Source organism: Protopterus annectens, chromosome 10.part0, assembly GCF_019279795.1.
Source record: "Protopterus annectens isolate FY-2018-M chromosome 10.part0, PAN1.0, whole genome shotgun sequence".
Lineage (NCBI taxonomy): Eukaryota > Metazoa > Chordata > Ceratodontiformes > Protopteridae > Protopterus > Protopterus annectens.
Window position 1 is genome coordinate 143,025,311 of NC_056744.1, and position 17,836 is coordinate 143,043,146.

The 17,836-nt window shown below is 37.0% G+C and overlaps 1 protein-coding gene across 1 annotated transcript in view; it reads right to left on the bottom strand.

Moving 5' to 3' along the window:
* Positions 1-17,836, bottom strand: part of RGS9 (regulator of G protein signaling 9) — a 1,872,571-nt gene that overhangs the window by 35,965 nt on the left and 1,818,770 nt on the right. The window contains exon 18 of the mRNA XM_044085112.1: positions 15,270-15,769. Within this exon, the coding sequence (XP_043941047.1) occupies positions 15,270-15,769 (500 nt within the window). The remainder of the gene's footprint in view (positions 1-15,269; positions 15,770-17,836) is intronic.

Genomic DNA, 17,836 nt, shown 5'->3' on the forward strand with positions numbered 1-17,836 from the left:
GCTATGCCGCCACACCCCCTTACTATATAAATACTAACTCCAGGATCGCACTACAGCGGGGAACAGGACATATACCTTTCAGCTAAATGAGTTTCAGTCAAATGAGTTTTCAGTGAAGTGAGCTTTCAGTGAATTGTGCTCAGGCAGCTGAGTTTCAGTGAAATGAGTTTTCAACGAAATGAGTTTCAGTGAAATGAGTTTTCAATTAAATGAAGTAGACCCATATATATATATATATATATATATATATATATATATATATATATATATATATATATATATACACACAATATTGTCAATCAATTTTATTCCATTATAAGAAACAAGTATAACTTAAAGACAACCATATTACAAGCAAACTATCACCTCCAAACAAATTTCACAGTAAGTATACATAATTTCTCAGAAAATTAACAAGTAATACTTAGAGAATTATTCCAACAATTCCATATCCATGCCAGTGTGGCATTCATCTGTTGTGTTAGCTTACATAGTTAGTTAGGTGTTGTTATAGGTGGAGGGATGTTATTTAAATGTGCGTTCTAATTTTCAATGTTATGAAGCACACTTTCAATGTTCTGAGTTTTCGATGCTGTGGGTTTTCAGTGTTTTGCATTTTTGATGTTATGGTCTCAATGTTATGAAATTCAACGTTATGAAATTTCAATGTATATGTGTGTGTGCGTGTGTGTATGTGCACATGGGTATGTGCAAATATATATATATATATATATATATATATATATATATATATATATATATATATATATATATATATTTATCTTAATAATGTATATATATATATATATATATATATATATATATATTTATCTTAATAATGTATATATATATATATATATATATAAAAAATAAAGAGAGAGAGATAGGGATAGAAAGAGAGAGAGAGAGAGACACAGACACCATAAATTAAATGTAAACTTTGTACCTGCCTTTTGAATAACTTCTTTTCAAAGCTAATAATTTCATTACTGTTATAATGCATTGCCCAACTAAGCTTCCATTCCTTATGCTGTTTGTGTGGCTAGTAAACACACAATGTACCAACAAGCAGTTTTTATATACATTGCTGAAATCGTGGGCTGTATTAAAATGCATAGAATAGGCCTAATGATATTTCACAGCAGCGTAATATTAGATGTAATGAAGAGAAGCACTAGCAGTCCTGAAATAAGCACATTCCCAAGGAACCCATCTTCTTCATTTGAAGAAGATGAGGAGTCACCCAATGATAAGCTATGTAAGACTGCTGAAAGTTAGAAAGCTATGTCCATAAGCAAAGAACACTATCCATTCCATGCAGACTAGTATGAGTAAAAGTCAGAAAAAATGTGGCCGGAAGGCAGTTTAATAGAACAAGACTTCTCAATCAACTATGACAGGTATGACCACAAGATCTTAACTGGAGGGCACTTCCAAGCATATGTAACAAATTTGCCCACTCCATACCACACCCTGACCACAATAACTTCATTTGATACACCAAATAAATATTCTTCAAGGGGGTCTAATATAACCAAAGGAGAATAGTTTTTCATATGTTCTGAATTTAAGTTTTAGAATATATTTCTTTATATTCTCCACACTGCAGTTCTCATTAATGGGTTCAACCTGTTGTGCCACTTCCTTTAACACTATTGTAGTTTTCCTAACCGCAAAGTCCATTACAAAGCTTTTGCTCAGTTTCACAACCTTTGTTGCCTAAGAAAAGTTCCACTGTCTTAAAAGTCTGAGTTAACTGAGATCTATATGGTTGGCTTAAGTGTAGATCTCCTGAAAGCATATGTTAATCTCAAATACTTCTTGTGATGATTTCATTAATGGTTAAGGACTTATTTGATTAATGATGAAACAAAGTTCATCCCAGTCCATTTTCAAATGCAACTTAGAAATATGGATGTGAAACAGAAATTTACCCCAGGATTGCCCCTGTACTACTAATAGACAGAGGTAGCTCCTAAATGTATTTATTTAACATTTGTTTACCGGGAAAGTCTGACTTGGAACAAAGCCAATTTTCAGCAGAGGCCTGGAGAGAAATGCTCCAGAAGCATGTCTTTGTAATAGTGGAGGAAACCGGAGCACCTGGAGGAAACCCACATGAACATAGGGAGGACATGCAGTCTCCACAAAGAAGGCACCCCAGCCAAGAATCTAACCAGAGGATCTTTTGCTGTGAGGCAATAATGCTACCACTGCACCACTGCGCTGTCCATGATGCACAAATGCTTTATCCCATGCATTGGCCTTCTGAAATTATCTACAGTGTGATCCCAGTTATTCTCATTAGAGGTAATATATAATTATTTATTATGGGATGGATAAGGTGAATCTATAACCAAATTGGATAGGTTATTTTGAGCACAAAAAGGGAAATTGGCTAGGTTTAAAATCGCCTGCAAGGACAGCTAGCCTAGTACTTACCTACGAACCTATGATTTGCAGGAAGGCCCCATGAAACTGAAAAGACATGAAGAACACATATTGCCCATTAACAGATTATAAAATATCTACTCAAAATATTCCCCTCTGGAGACAATCACATTCCCTAATATGTACTCCTGCACACATCCTCTCAGAATAATCCCTTATGGGGGCATCAAATCTCCACAACTGAAGGAGCAGTGCCACATTATAAATTTGTTGTGGTGCTGGGTCACAGCTGAAAAGAGTCTGTTTTGGAGTATTTGGTTATGCTTACAGAAAGAAGATTAACAGAAAGCAATGATTTTGTAGGTGCACAAGCTTCTTTATACCTCCCATATCAATCACCTCTAAGAAGTTACAACTCTGAAGTCCCAGAATCTCAGAGAAAGGGAAATGTTTTAGTCTACAGAATTAGCCTATTGTCTCCCCCTTCCTCCACACAAATGACCCATTTGTTCCATCATCAGAACAAGAGCCCTCCCTTATGTTCTTACCCCAGTGGAGGTGAGAGGTGAGTATTAAGGCATGGCAAAGGTTGTTCTGAAAATCCTGAGGACTGCCCTAATCCCTAGCAGTCTGCTATAACTGCCTCAAGAGGTGCACATACATAAACATGCATGTGCAAATCCTGAATCAGAGACACACTACTTGTAGCATGGGCATGCTAGAGTGTTCATGCTATGGTGACATACCTATATTCCTGCAGGTGGCACAAATGTAGCAAGCCAAGCTGCCTCACTTTCACCCTGGGATGGGTACTTTGGCAATCTGTTGACTGCCATCCTCCTCCAATCCAGTCCCTTCAGCGCCCTGCTGCTTGTTGAACATGGGTCAGTGGGGATATATTCAGGGCTTTATTCCTGTGTGGTTTTGGAATTAGAATATATTAATAACAAGGAGTGTGAGCTACACAGCTCCAAAAATAAGGTGCTAGGGGGTCCTGCAATAATTTTTTTGTGCATTTGTTTCTCTCCTTATCATAGTACTGATGATCAGATCTCCCAGTTACCATCAGGCATGTTGCTCCCTCATTCTACTGCCCATTTTGTCAAAGTGTAAAGGAAAGACACCCATTAGAAGGCCATCATTTTGGTGGAATGAGGGGATTTTATGTTGATTGCCCTGTGTGTATAGGGCCCACAGTACTGGTACAAAGTGCATACATCCACACACCCAGTACAGCAATACTGAAGGACCAGCATGGGTCCTGCTGTCAGCCTACTGCTGAACATATCCTGTTCTGCAATTGGCGGTGCTCAGGGGAGAGGCCTTGCAGCAGCTTTCAAAAGAATGGGTGAGCTGACATTTGCAAGTCATTGCTATCTCTTTTTGTTTAGCTATTATATGCCTTGATTCTCTATTTAAACCAAAGCTGGCTGGTGTACAATTAAGAGTTTTATCTCTCTGTACCAGTGAGTCAGAATCACTGCAACTTTTTTTCTAAACCATAAACATCTTTATTTAATTATCACTTATGATACAGGGAATAGTATATTTTATAGAGATAAAATCAAACCATACTGATGTACTTTCAGTTGCAAACATTATACATCACATATAATCTTCTAAGGTGAAATGATATTTCTTTAAATAATTACTATGTCTCATTTGACTAATGTGAGGTTATCTATTTCTGTTATGTTTTATAGTGAGAAACATTGAGATGTGGTATTATAAGCATGTCACTTTAATTGTGATGAAACACAACGTACATCACAACACACAATGTATGCGGCACAGTGGCACAGAGGATAGCAACATTGCTGTGTCACAACAAGAGGTTCTCTGCTTTGATTCTTGGCTGGGGTGCCTTCTATGCAGATTCTGCATGTCCTTCCTGAGTTTGTGTGGGTTTCCTTCAGGTGCTCTGGTTTCCTCCCACTTTCCAAAGACATGCAGTAGGTGGATTGGACACTCTAATTTGCCCATAGGTTTGAGTCTGGGAGTGTGTGGTGTAAAAGAACTACTGCTGCAGGACTAGCCACCTGTTGGTGTAAACCTTGGCTCTAGATGATTGTCACTGATGAAGTGACACCCTGACCCCATGTGCAAAAACTGGGAAAAAGAGGATGCGGATGAACTTTAATTATAATGAAAAACAAGTCAGGCACCTGCCATGTAACTATTATGAACAAAGTATTTATAACAATTAGATGAATTCTCGGTCCAGAGAACTTTGAATTTTCCATAGTATATTCTGCAAAACCAGTTACAGGGCAAATGTTGGGCTGTGATATTTCTACTCCCTCAAATAACAGGTAGGTTAGAAGATATAATATGGCTTTACAAGAAACCTTGCAGCTATATGTTATTCTCCAGATCCTGAACTGAGGGCATACTTACCCACAAAGTAAAAAAAAAAAAACTTGTGTTGGACATAAATGCCTTTGTAAAATAAATTCTGATTTTGATAAGTGACTACAAGTAAATGCAATGTACTATTCTGATGACCTTTCATAAATCACAGAACTGGAAGTTTTGTTTGCTGACAAATGTGGTTTCTGTGTAAACAGCTAAACTAGGCAGCCTTACTGGAAGCCTCACTGAAGAATAACCACCATATACAAACTAATCTCATCACTATGTCTACACTATAACTGGTAAGTTATGTATGTGCAAGCAAAATGAGCATTACTTATATGTCATATCTCTCTTCCAGTGTGCCTCACACTTTATTCCCATGACATCCTGCAGTGTATTCTATGGTGCAAGGCTTATATAACAAAACATCAGCTATCCAGCCTATACATTATTCAGCATCACCACAGCTTAAAGACTGTATAACCTAATTAATGCTACAAATTATCCAAGGCATTGTGTCCTCAAATAAAGATCCTAAGTACTCTTGTATACACTTACATACCATGTTAAATTGGCAGCATGCCAATTTTTCCACTGAGTTAGAGAAATAGAGTAAGTCTGAGCGAATTCTAATACTGGAAGACTTCTACAAGTAATTTAATGACTTATCTACAAAAAAGCTTCAAACTTTGTCAAAACATTGTTGTTATAGTAATATCTATGTATGTACATATTTATCCAAATGTAAGTATATGGTGTCATGTCTAAAATGTTAAACAATTTTAGAAACAAATACAGAAAGAAATCTGTTGATGTTTTACATATTTTGATATTTAACGCATTCCACCTGATGTTCTGATCTTTTTGCCTTTAATAAAAAAAACTTGGTTCAGTATTTAACAACAATTTTAATTTTACAAATTTGACATTTAATATGTGTCTATTTAAGTTCTGTTCATTTTGGGTGAAAACTGAAAAAAAATTGATTTCACATTTAACAGCAATTTACTTCTTAATTTATTAAACTATTTATCACCATTCTCCAAAACTACCTTTTTAAAATAAATAAATAAATAAATACAGTCTGAATTGTTTGTTTCGAGTAAAATATCTGTTTGCATAAAGTAAGTGCCAAAACTTAAGTTTAAACTTCACTTTTAAACAAAGGTAAAACATTACTTTAAATACTTAAAGCTGCATGTTTTTTCCCCATGAACAATATCTATTCTGACATTCTTGTGTCAGTGAATTTTTTTGTTTTTATTTTATTTTTTAATTTACTTCAAATTTTCTTTTCATAATGTTTCACACTTGCAACAAATTTTTATGCACATTCTTTCTGACTGATGCAGAGCTTGCATCTTCTTTTCTTACTACTTAATAATATTTATTCATATTTTTCTTTCACTTTTATAGTCTGACAATTTTATATTTTCCCCAAAAAAACTTTTTTGTTGGGTGTGTGCATCCCTGTTGCTTACAATCAACAGTTTTCTTTGTGATCCAATGGCCAATTCATTCCCCATGACATGGGCTCCTGGCCCATTTGTTCTCCATGGCCAGAAAGCTAATCACAGAAGATGCTATCTAGGCCATCATCAGGGCTTTTTCCTGCTATAATATCTGATCTCTCTCACAGCAGCTGATGGGTGAACTCACATACATGAGGGCCTGCTCTAATTTCTAATAGAAGCTGTACATGCTCTTGAACATGCTCACTGAAGGCCACTATGCAGGCTTGGCTTAGCAGAACTAACTGCACATCCCTGGCATCTATTACATGGTAAAACATCTCTTTATCCTGCAGGTGGCAGCCCTGCAGCAAGTCAGACACCACACCTCAACCAAGGATGTGCAAGCTGGTATTGGCTTCTCACTTCTAACTTCCCTTGCCTGGCTTCTATGTTGCCCGAGCCACTGGGGAAACATGGGTCATCTGAGTCATAGTTAGGGCTTTTTCCCTCCATGCCACAGGACTGGACCTCCTTATGTACATTTATTAAACACTTCAACTTTTATATGTAAGTGTATATATATATATATTTATGGGGATATTCAAAGCTCATTTCACTGAAACTTAGTTGCCTGCGCACAATTCACTGAACGCTCATTTCAGTGAAAACTTATTTGACTGAAACTCATTTTGCTGAAAGTTATATATGGCCTGTTCCCCACTGTAGTGTGATCCTGGAGTTAGTATATAAAGTAAGGGGGGTGAGGGGCACAGCTCCCCACATTGGGGGGTGTGGGGGGGTGTAGCCCCACACATAGTTTAGTTATATATTGTCTTCTGGAAATAGTTATTCATTGGACTTGTAAGTATCCATATCTATGGTTTTAAATGTTTAAAATAGGTGCGTGGTGGGGCTATGCCCCCCACACACCTCTATGTGGGGGGCTGTGCCCTCCACATACCCCCTTACTTTATATACTAACTACAGGACCGCACTACAGTGGGGAAAAGGCCATATATAACTTTTAATAAAATGAGTTTCAGTCAAATGATTTTTCAGTGAAATGAGCTTTCAGTGAATTGTGCGCAATCAACTGAGTTTCAGTGAAATTAGGTACACCTAAATATATATATATATATATATATATATATATATATATATATATATACATATATATATATATATATATATATATATATATATATATGGGTCTACTTTAAAACACTGAAATTTCATAACGTTTAATTTCATAACATTGACATCATAACATCGAAACTGCAAAACATTGAAAATCCAAAACAATGATTCTTCAGAACACTGAAAGTGTGCTTCATAACATTGAAAACTACAATGCTCTATGGCGATCTTGATACAGTGAGGTTAGGAAATTTGCTTTTTTCCACTGTAGTGCAATGTTGGAGTTGGTATATTTAATTTATGGGGGTGTGGGAGGCAGTTAGTTAGGTGTTGTTATAGGTGGAGGGATGTTATTTACATGTGCGTTCTAATTTTCAATGTTATGAAGCACACTTTCAATGTTCTGAGTTTTCGATGTTGTGGGTTTTCAGTGTTTTGCATTTTTGATGTTATGGTCTCAATGTTATGAAATTCAACGTTATGAAATTTCAATGTTTTAAAGTAGACCCATACATATATGTGTGTGTGTGTGTGTGTGTGTGTGTGTGTGTGTGTGTGTGCACATGGGTGTGTGCAAATATATATATATATATATATATATATATAGATATAGATATATATATATATATATATATATATATATATATATATATATATATATATATATATATATATATATATATTTATCTTAATAATGTATATATATATATAAATAAAGAGAGAGAGAGAGATAGGGATAGAAAGAGAGAGAGAGAGACACACACACACACACACACACACACACACACACACACACACACACACACACACACCATAAATTAAATGTAAACTTTGTACCTGCCTTTTGAATAACTTATTTTCAAAGCTAATAATTTCATTACTGTTATAATGCATTGCCCAACTAAGCTTCCATTCCTTATGCTGTTTGTGTGGCTAGTAAACACACAATGTACCAACAAGCAGTTTTTATATACATTGCCGAAATCGTGGGCTGTATTAAAATGCATATAATAGGCCTAATGATATTTCACAGCAGCGTAATATTAGATGTAATGAAGAGAAGCTCTAGCAGTCCTGAAATAAGCACATTCCCATAATACACATTACTAATTTTATTACAGCACTGAAGGCCTAAACTGCCATAGATCAGTGAATTACAGCCTTTGACATTTAAGTGTCCTAGACAATGTTATTAAATAGTGTAGGATCTATAAGGCTGACTTTTCCTAATGGAAAACTTACTTATGAAGCATAACTATTTTGACCTTACTATACATTACTACAACATGTAAATTATTGCACTTCAGTTACCCTGTGTCAATTCCAATATCTTAATTTATGTGTATTAAAAAGAGAATAAATTATAACCAAGACTTTTTGATTATAACAGATGAGTGATGCCTGCTCTCTCAAGTCATATTAATTTTTATTGGTGAGTAAGCAGAAATTAGTTTTGGTAGTAACAGCACAAAGATTATCACCACCAGTTATCTATATAAGTAAACAACAGAAATGTATTCTACTTTACACTTACAAGACAATGAGTGCCTGGGCACTCCATAATCAGTTTTATTTCAAAATATAATCTAATGGGATAAAGGGATGATGGATGGATGGATATTATCTATTCAAATGGAAAATAATGAGTGTTTGGTTCCAGGCAAACAGAGATTGTCTGGGTTCATTTACATTAGTAATGTGACAATTCTTAGCAAATATATAAAGGTTTTGTTATTGAAGGCATATACATGTTAAGAAACTGACCACTGGCCACTGTCTTTCTGGCAGCAAGTCATCTTCACCTATCTTTCTTGAGACAAGGGTTCAGGAACCAGGTCGAAGAACATAAGACCATTCAGGCAGGATCAAAACACAGCCCAGCTGTCCTATTTCAGAGGGGACTATCTGGATCCCCACCATTACAACGCTAACCCCAGGTGGAGACCACGATTATGCCAGCGTATAAGTACGCTAAAACATGTGATGGTGATCAAAAGTTTTAAGCACTATGTCATACATAGCAGCATGGCTGTTTTCATTTTACCTGCAGTATTGCATAAATACTGCTAGGAATGGTACATGCATAAACAACCCATTACTATGCATGGACCATGGGTAATAGTTCCCCCACTCATCACCCATACTTTGTGGTCATATGGCTGGGGGTGGAAAAAGAGTAGGGAACCCTCTATTGCATAGGAACCTCTATTGTTGCATGTTGGATGTCAGCAAAGACCTCTTGCAGTGGTTTCATGATGCACACATACTGTTTCATGCACAGGCATTTCTCTGGGTAGTCTGGTCATACCATGAACCTGAAGGACGTGATGTTACAAAACCCATCTGTTCTCTGGATGCTCTGATTAGCTGTTGACTACTCAACCCACACTGATCCCATCATCACAATGGACTTACTGATGTACCACATTCATTCTGTGGCTTTCCTGTCTTTCACATCCCATCCAATGTTATCCATCATATGAGGCCTTGTTTTTTTTGTCTCTCTCTTTTCCTTTCCTTACATTGTCATGGCATCTGTATTTGCTTGCATATATTGGTTTACATTCTGTATATAGGAGGTGCAGTTTTGGCGCCAACAGTGCTTTTTGCTTTCTCCATTTCTCCATCTTTGTGATTATGAGTCTCCAACATTCATTGGTTTCAATCTATATCTTTCATTCTGTGGTATCTTCTTATGCTTTATTTAAGTGTATGTTAGCCTATTACTGCACCATTGCCTGTTCTGTGATTACTTCTTGTTTGAAGGCATGACAATAAGGGGGCTTCTGACCAGCTGACATACCAAATTAACATATTTTAAATAACTAAATAAATGGACTGCATCATCTAATCCTTCAACCATATCGGCTACAACTCTCTAGACTGTATCTGGAGTGGAAGAAATGCCGGACAGTAACATTAGAAATCTGTATAAATGTATGGGTGTTTCAGGTGCATGGAGCTTGGAACTAGCTTCATGTTTAGTTTTTCAGAACCTTTGGTTAGTATTTATAGGATCATGTGCTCATAGAAGTTACAAGGCAAGTAAGTCTAGAGACTATCCATACTTTGTAGATACCTATCATCAGGATGTACCTCCTGGTTATAGGAGGACAAAACATATCAGACTGGGGTGAATTTACAGATACCCATCCAATAGTCCAGGTTCTTTTTGAATGATGTAAATGTGTCAGTTTAAAATTTAAAGGCAATTAGTTACAGAGATGGGGTTATTCTTGAATTATAAATCAGTCACATAAAACAAACTATAAAGTAAACTGGCACCACAACACTCAATACTTTAACAGCAGGAAATTTATTATAGCTTGCTAGTACAAGACTTTCACCAATACAGGCTTCTTCAGGCAAATAATCAACTGATTTAAAACACATGACTTTAATACAAAAAGGAAAAGTCACATGACTTCACCTTTAATGAGGTAACACACAAAAAAGACTAATACATAAATCAATACTTTACACATACTAAGAATACTAAAAAATACAAATATCTGCATGTAACTAAAAATGTATGTTAAAACATTTACATCTAACTGTATATCAAAATTAAAATTAAATCAGTCACTCCAGCATATTTTTTGTGTGTTTTTAGAAGTTTAACTCCTTAGATTGAGTGACTGGGAAGAAGTTTGTCCTACAGAGGTACAAGAGATCTGATAGGTTAGGGTCTTTGATGACACAGAATACAAGACATTGAGCTTCTCATAGGAGCCTATAAAAGACAGAGTATAGGGAGAGGGCTTCTAGATTGACTTTGTAGCTAAGGATTTTGGATTAATAATCTCTTTAGTTAGGAAGCATTGTGGCCTTATTAGCTGCATAATCTGTCTGGCGAGATACATGTCGAAAGATGAATTATCAGCTTTTCTGTTCAAAAGCTATTTTTACTGCTGCATCCACAGTATGCAACTCATCAGTGCCTATAAACATTTCTTTTATATTTTGTTCTTTTTTCTCTTGCATATATTGCTGCAACAATTTATTCCAGCTTTTACATACATTTACAAAATAGCTCATCCTTTTTAAAACCTACACGCTCTATTAATTTATCTGGAACATTTTTTGTGCCGGTGGCTCTAATGCTTGAATAGGGTGTGGTCTCTGCCTTCTCATTTATTCTGTACAACACTGACACTGCTTCTCCTTTTCTTCAGCCTCCAAATGCCACAGTCTCTCTTCCGTCTCCAAATGCCACAGTCTCTCTTCAATCTCCAAGTGCCACAGTCTCTCTTCAGTCTCCAAGTGCCACAGTCTCTCTTTAGTCTCCAAGTGCCACAGTCTCTCTTCAATCTCCAAGTGCCACAGTCTCTCTTCAGTCTCCAAGTGCCACAGTCTCTCTTCAGTCTCCAAGTGCCACAGTCTCTCTTCAGTCTCCAAGTGCCGCAGTCTCTCTTCAGTCTCCAAGTGCCGCAGTCTCTCTTCAATCTCCAAATGCCACAGTCTCTCTTTAATCTCCAAGTGCCGCAGTCTCTCTTCGGTCTCCAAACATCACAGTTCATGGTGATGCTGCTTCTCCTTTTCTTCAGCCTCCAGTTTAAGTCTCTTTAATTCCAGATGGATTTTTAAGTCCTCCTGAGGAAAAGGTAAACTCTCCTTTTCTGAAGGCTGCACCTCTCCTTCACCAGACTGGTTGTCCTCCTAGCCACTGATCCACTCTGCAGCTGCAATTACAGCTGAAATCATTTCCTCTTTAGTCCAGTTTGCATGAACCAGTCATTTGGCTTCGTACACCTTAGCCAGCTGATTCTTTGTTAGCTTACCATAATCCTCTGCTGACATCTTTGCCTGCCTTCCCAGACTAAACTAAACTAACAAAAATAAATAAAACTGTTGTGAAAATGAAACTCTGAATGTTTACCCTGTGGCTCTTGACACATGTGGGCAGCCAAGTACTGTACTGTGACAGTACACATACCTTCAGAGACAACTGCCCACAGGCTACTTAAGTTCAATGAATATCCTACTGCTCTGACACCAATATATGATGTCATCTCTACTCCAGGCCAGTTATCAAGGAGCTTCAATCCTCACCACTGACAATGATGAGAGACAGTCACTAAAACAGGACTGGATTTACAGTATTTCTCAGATGCAGCTCTCTGCATCAAACACTATTTCCCCCCAAGAGCACATAGGAAACATGATCCAGACCTGGGACTAAACTCTCTCTCTCTCTCTCTCTCTCTCTCTCTCTCCAGATCCCAAACAAGACTTGCTGTGGAGCACTGTGCCCCATTTCCAAGTAGCTGACATACCCATACCTGGATATTTGATTTTCACACACACACACACACACACACACACACACACACACACACACACACACACACACACACACACACACACACTCCTGAGAAAGACTGGTACTGATTTACGAGATATACCCCTTTTGCCCAGACTATAAGGTAACTACACTGCCACCAGTTAACCACTCTCAGGCTCTTACAAGGGTATCCAATTATACTGAACAAAATCAATACAAATATAAATGGAAAAGTGTAACCAAAGCAGCAAGGCTTTTTAGAGTGGCCACAGCATCACTAAAATAAGCACAAGTACTCTCAAGTTGTTAAAAGTATTGTCTAAAAAATCAGCCATAATGAAAGGTATAAAATATTTAATAATAAATAATAAAAGAGAAAACATAAGAATACTAAATATCTAAGTTACAATAAACACCGGAGTTTCAATTACAAGAGAAACAAAAATAACACAGTTGGACAGATTCAAACAGATACAGAAAAACAATACTTAACTAATCTCACTGTATTTCCTGACTGTCTAAAGAATAACTGTTCCCTAGCTAAATTAATTAATACACCAACTCACGATTAGATGCTGAGATGCTTACTTCCACAAGGCAAGGTTTTGAGCTTCCAACTAAACTGAACTCACTGAACTGTGATAACTGTCATAGATTTTTATATGCGGTTCCAAAGAAAACAAAACAAAAAAAGCTGCTGTAAGAGTTCCATCCTTTCAGTGTTGTTATAGAATGACATCACATTTGATCACCTGACTCTGGTACAATACACATTCAGAGCTTTGCTAAGATCTATTGCAATATTTGAAAATTATAGAACAATTTCAAAAACGTGTACTCTTCCCTTAAAGAATTCTTTGTTTAAACATAAACATTTAATCAGTTATAATAACACTGTTGATACATTTTTAACACAAGCATGTGTACAAGTCATGTATGACAGCCAAAAGATACAAAACCACCTACAAAACTCTAGCCAACCAGGCTGGCACATGACACACATGCACTGCCCTATTCTCCCTGGCACAATGGCAATACCTCATATTATCACAGGTATCAGTGGGCAATTAATTTGCATGTTGAATGGCAAAGTTTGAAAATATAGATATTGCATTTTGTTGGTTTCAATAGCACTTTAAAGTGTGAAACATGACAAACCTCCATCTTTGTGTATTCTGTTGAGAATGCATGTTCTATAGTGACTCTATCTGAAGATAGTTAAATATAGGATGGCATTTCCCACATCCCTACAGTACTTGGCTGCCCACATGTGCGCGGACCTGTCCACAATTGCTCAGTCTGTATGGCATCATGTAAAACTTACCACAATGCTTATCAGGTTTGTTCATTAGGCAAGTTGGCTACTTCAGAAACAATAATGAGCTGAGCCCTAACTAGCATGATCATTATGTTCAGAAGGGGTGAAGCTACACGGAGACAGGCAGAGAGCCTGATCACTCTAAGGAAGAAGCTTTAGATCACAAACTTCTAAATAGGGTGGTGGTTCAGCCAGTTCCCTTCCTTTTTTTATTTTTTCCAAACACCTGCACTGAATTACCAATTGTGGCAGGAAAATTTACATTCACATAAAAGTAATCAAACTATATTAACATAACAAAAATTATACTTCACATATATTGCTATATGTCATATAACCTAAGCAATATTGCATACATTATTCAATTCCTCCACCACGTGATAGAGCCAGCTCTCTTCCTGTCCTGTGCAACTGATGATAACTGTGCCACCTCTTTGTAATTTCTTAGCTGGTCTGCCCCTGGGTATGCACATCCTGGTGATAGTTTTCCACACACTGACAGTATTTCTGCATACATATATATATATATATATATATATATATATATATATATATATATATATATATAATGGCTATGACAAACCCAAGCATATTTATGTGAAGTACTCCATCCAAATTCAGGTATATGACTGATTTGAAATTGAAAGTGAGCACTTAAAAACATCTAAATACCTAAAAATACCTAAACACAAAATATTGACAAAAGTGAAGTTACACCAGGGAAGGCTATCTTCCCTTTCCCCACTGTCGAGTGACCTTGAAGTTTCAATATATGATTAGTACAGGGTGTAGGGGTTACAGGGGAACTTGCCCCCCAGAAAAAAACATTGAGTTGGGAAGTGGTTAGGTTTGTCAATATTTTGTGTTTAGGTATTTTTAACTGTCAGTATTTTGTGATTAGGTATTTTTGACTTTTGATGTTTTGAACATTAAGTATTTTTGCTGTCAATATTTAAGTCATTCAGGCAACTGCCCTACGCACGCACACACACACACACACACACACACACACACACACACACACACACACACACACACACACACACACACACACATATAGTCATGTTCTTTATAGCTAAACTATGCTGTCAGACTAACCAGAGCTTCAAACATGATGAACTTTTGTGTTTCAACATTACAACTGTTTATTCTGTGTGAACTAGTCACTATACTGGTTCTTATTTATATTTGTTCCAATCTTATAACATTTTATTATGTAATGTGTCCCATAGGAACCTGAAAATGGTCCAGCGATATCAATGTTCTACTTTAATTAACAAAATCAAATAACTAATTTGTAAACTGCTGAGAAAATATGGGTGGTACTTACTTGGCTATATTCTTTGACTTCTGCTGTAGTTTCTGTTCCATTCTGTTCAGTGGCTGCACCTTCCCATGATTCATTGTGGGGCACTTTGGAGAAAGTGTAGCAAAGACTGGTGAATTAACACATCTCCGTTTTAAGAATCTGCTGAATGTCACTGCCATTTTGGACTTCTGACATGGCTTTTCTTCAGCAGTTACAAATACTGGGTTAGTCATGCTACAGTCTGAACCAATGGAAACATCAGTGCTTTCAACAACAGAAGGGAAATTGCTAGATACAGCGCTATTTGCCTCTGACTTTCTTTCTGAAGCAGGGGTGCTTTCAATGGCTACACTAATGGGTGAAGGACAGACAGCACTATTAGGTAAGGCAATGTGTCCAGGGGACTGGAATGTTGTATCACACAGTGCAGGAAAGGCTGGAAGAAGGTTGGTCGGTGATGGTGGAACACAAAAGCCAGTATAAACAGCCAAGTGGGGAACAGGAGCAGTGAATTTACACAGCTGTAAGGAAAAAAATAAAAAAGGTTCACAGCATGCAATAAACTATTGCTAAATAATCAGTTTTAGCATTTTTCAGAGTTTTAAGTCCAATCTGCACATAAAGATGAGAACTTGTTCATGTTCATTTTACAAGGGGTACTTAAGATCAGTTTTGGAAAGACTTGGCAAGAAACTTTTATTTATAAAGCCATATATGTACACACACACACACACACACACACACACACACACACACACACACACACACACACACACACACACACATTAATACGTGCACACCCTAGTTAATAAAAGCAAACATTTATTTTAGTGACCTAGAGATTTGCTAAATTATTTCTTACCCATACCTTGCAGCGTTCAGACACAAGCTTTCACAGCAGGGATGTTTTAGAAGTAATAATTATTATTTAATAAATTCTTGTTATTTTGGAAAATAAAACTAGCCTTGTACAAGTTAAATGTGCAATAGCCTACACCAGAGTAAGCAGTTTGTCACCATTTTTGAAAAGGAAGAATATAATATGCTTTTTTCACAATCTACAGAGGATGTAGAGAACAGGGACAAACATGAGGAAGCATTTGTAAGATCATTCTGTGCTTTTATGCTGGCTATTCTCTGTCCTTTTATTTTGGCTTCATCATCATTTTCTTCACAAATTAACCCACATACTGTCTTTCTAATGTTGTTTTTAATGTTAAAACCTAGACAGAAAACAAGGCTGAATTTCCATTAGGCCAAGATAATCAGACTACATCAGGCTCCTTACTGTTGAGTCATGCATTCAGGCTCAGCATTTCAACTGTTTAACCATGATGCATTGGTGTTGTAGTACATAGGCACAGCTCTATGTCATGCTAAGTCTCCTTTTTTTAAATTAAATCTAACATCACAAGTCAGATTCAACTGTGTAGTTAGGCATATTCTTTATAAACATTATCCCTGGAATTCAGAAAGAGTTACTGCAATGTTGAAGTCTTAAATTCAAAGGTTTCTACAGTGTGATAGGCCTTTATGAGTCAGACTGCTCTTCTGCTATAGCATCCCCTGGTGCTGACTACAATGCAAGGAACAGTTTTGTTTGGGGAAGCTACATGGCAATGCAGCAGCCTGGTGGAGTTGCTAATGGCACAGCTCTGGACAAACCTAAAAGAGTGATTAATCAATTCACACCCATGAGACTAATCACAGTACAGGGAAGTATAGAAGAGAGATGGTATGTGTACATTTCTGTATTTATCTGTTTGTATGTGTGTGCATGTCTGTGGGGCATGAATGAAGCTGTGTGTGTGTGTGTGTGTGTGTGTGTGTGTGTGTGTGTGTGTGTGTGTGTGTGTGTGTGTGTGTGTGTGTGTGTATGCTTGAGTGTGTGTTTGCATGTGCATGTTGGGAGGTGTCATTGCTACCATGATGCACATACCGGTATGGAGAACACTGGCATTATCAGATTTAGTACAGTGCTCCATTCACAGACATGGTAATGAGCTGCCAATGAGGAAGCTCTCGGTGCAGTTTTAACATGTCTGTAAATCTGAGATTCTCCCCATCATACTAACTGACCAACTCACATTGGCCATTTAGCACAGATGGATTGAATCTTGCTGAAGCCCTCTATGTGTTTATTTTGTGTGACATGAATGGGATGTGCTAGAATTAAACTGAAAAAAAGCCTCAACATGTTTACTATGTTTTTCCTTAAGTTATAAGATTTTGTTCAGTTGTTGCTTACCTATTTTTAATCAGTTTGTTTGATTTATTTTTTTTTGCTTATTCTTGCCATTTCACAATGTATCTGTTCATTCAGATTTGAAAAGGTATGCTGTCCACAAACACGCACTGTCCAGGGTGGCATTTGGGTTCCCTATTATATGATCGAAGATTCATTCTTTCAAATGCGTCTTGATCGAACTTGAAAGCACAAAACAGCAAAATACCGAAACGGCATATAAGCAAATTCTTTCCCTGGGAAAGAAATCCATTGGCCGCCTTTATTATTTTGCCATTTTCATCACTGTAGTGCGATCTCAGAGTTGGTATATTTAAGTAGGTAGGGCGTGGGGGGGCATGAC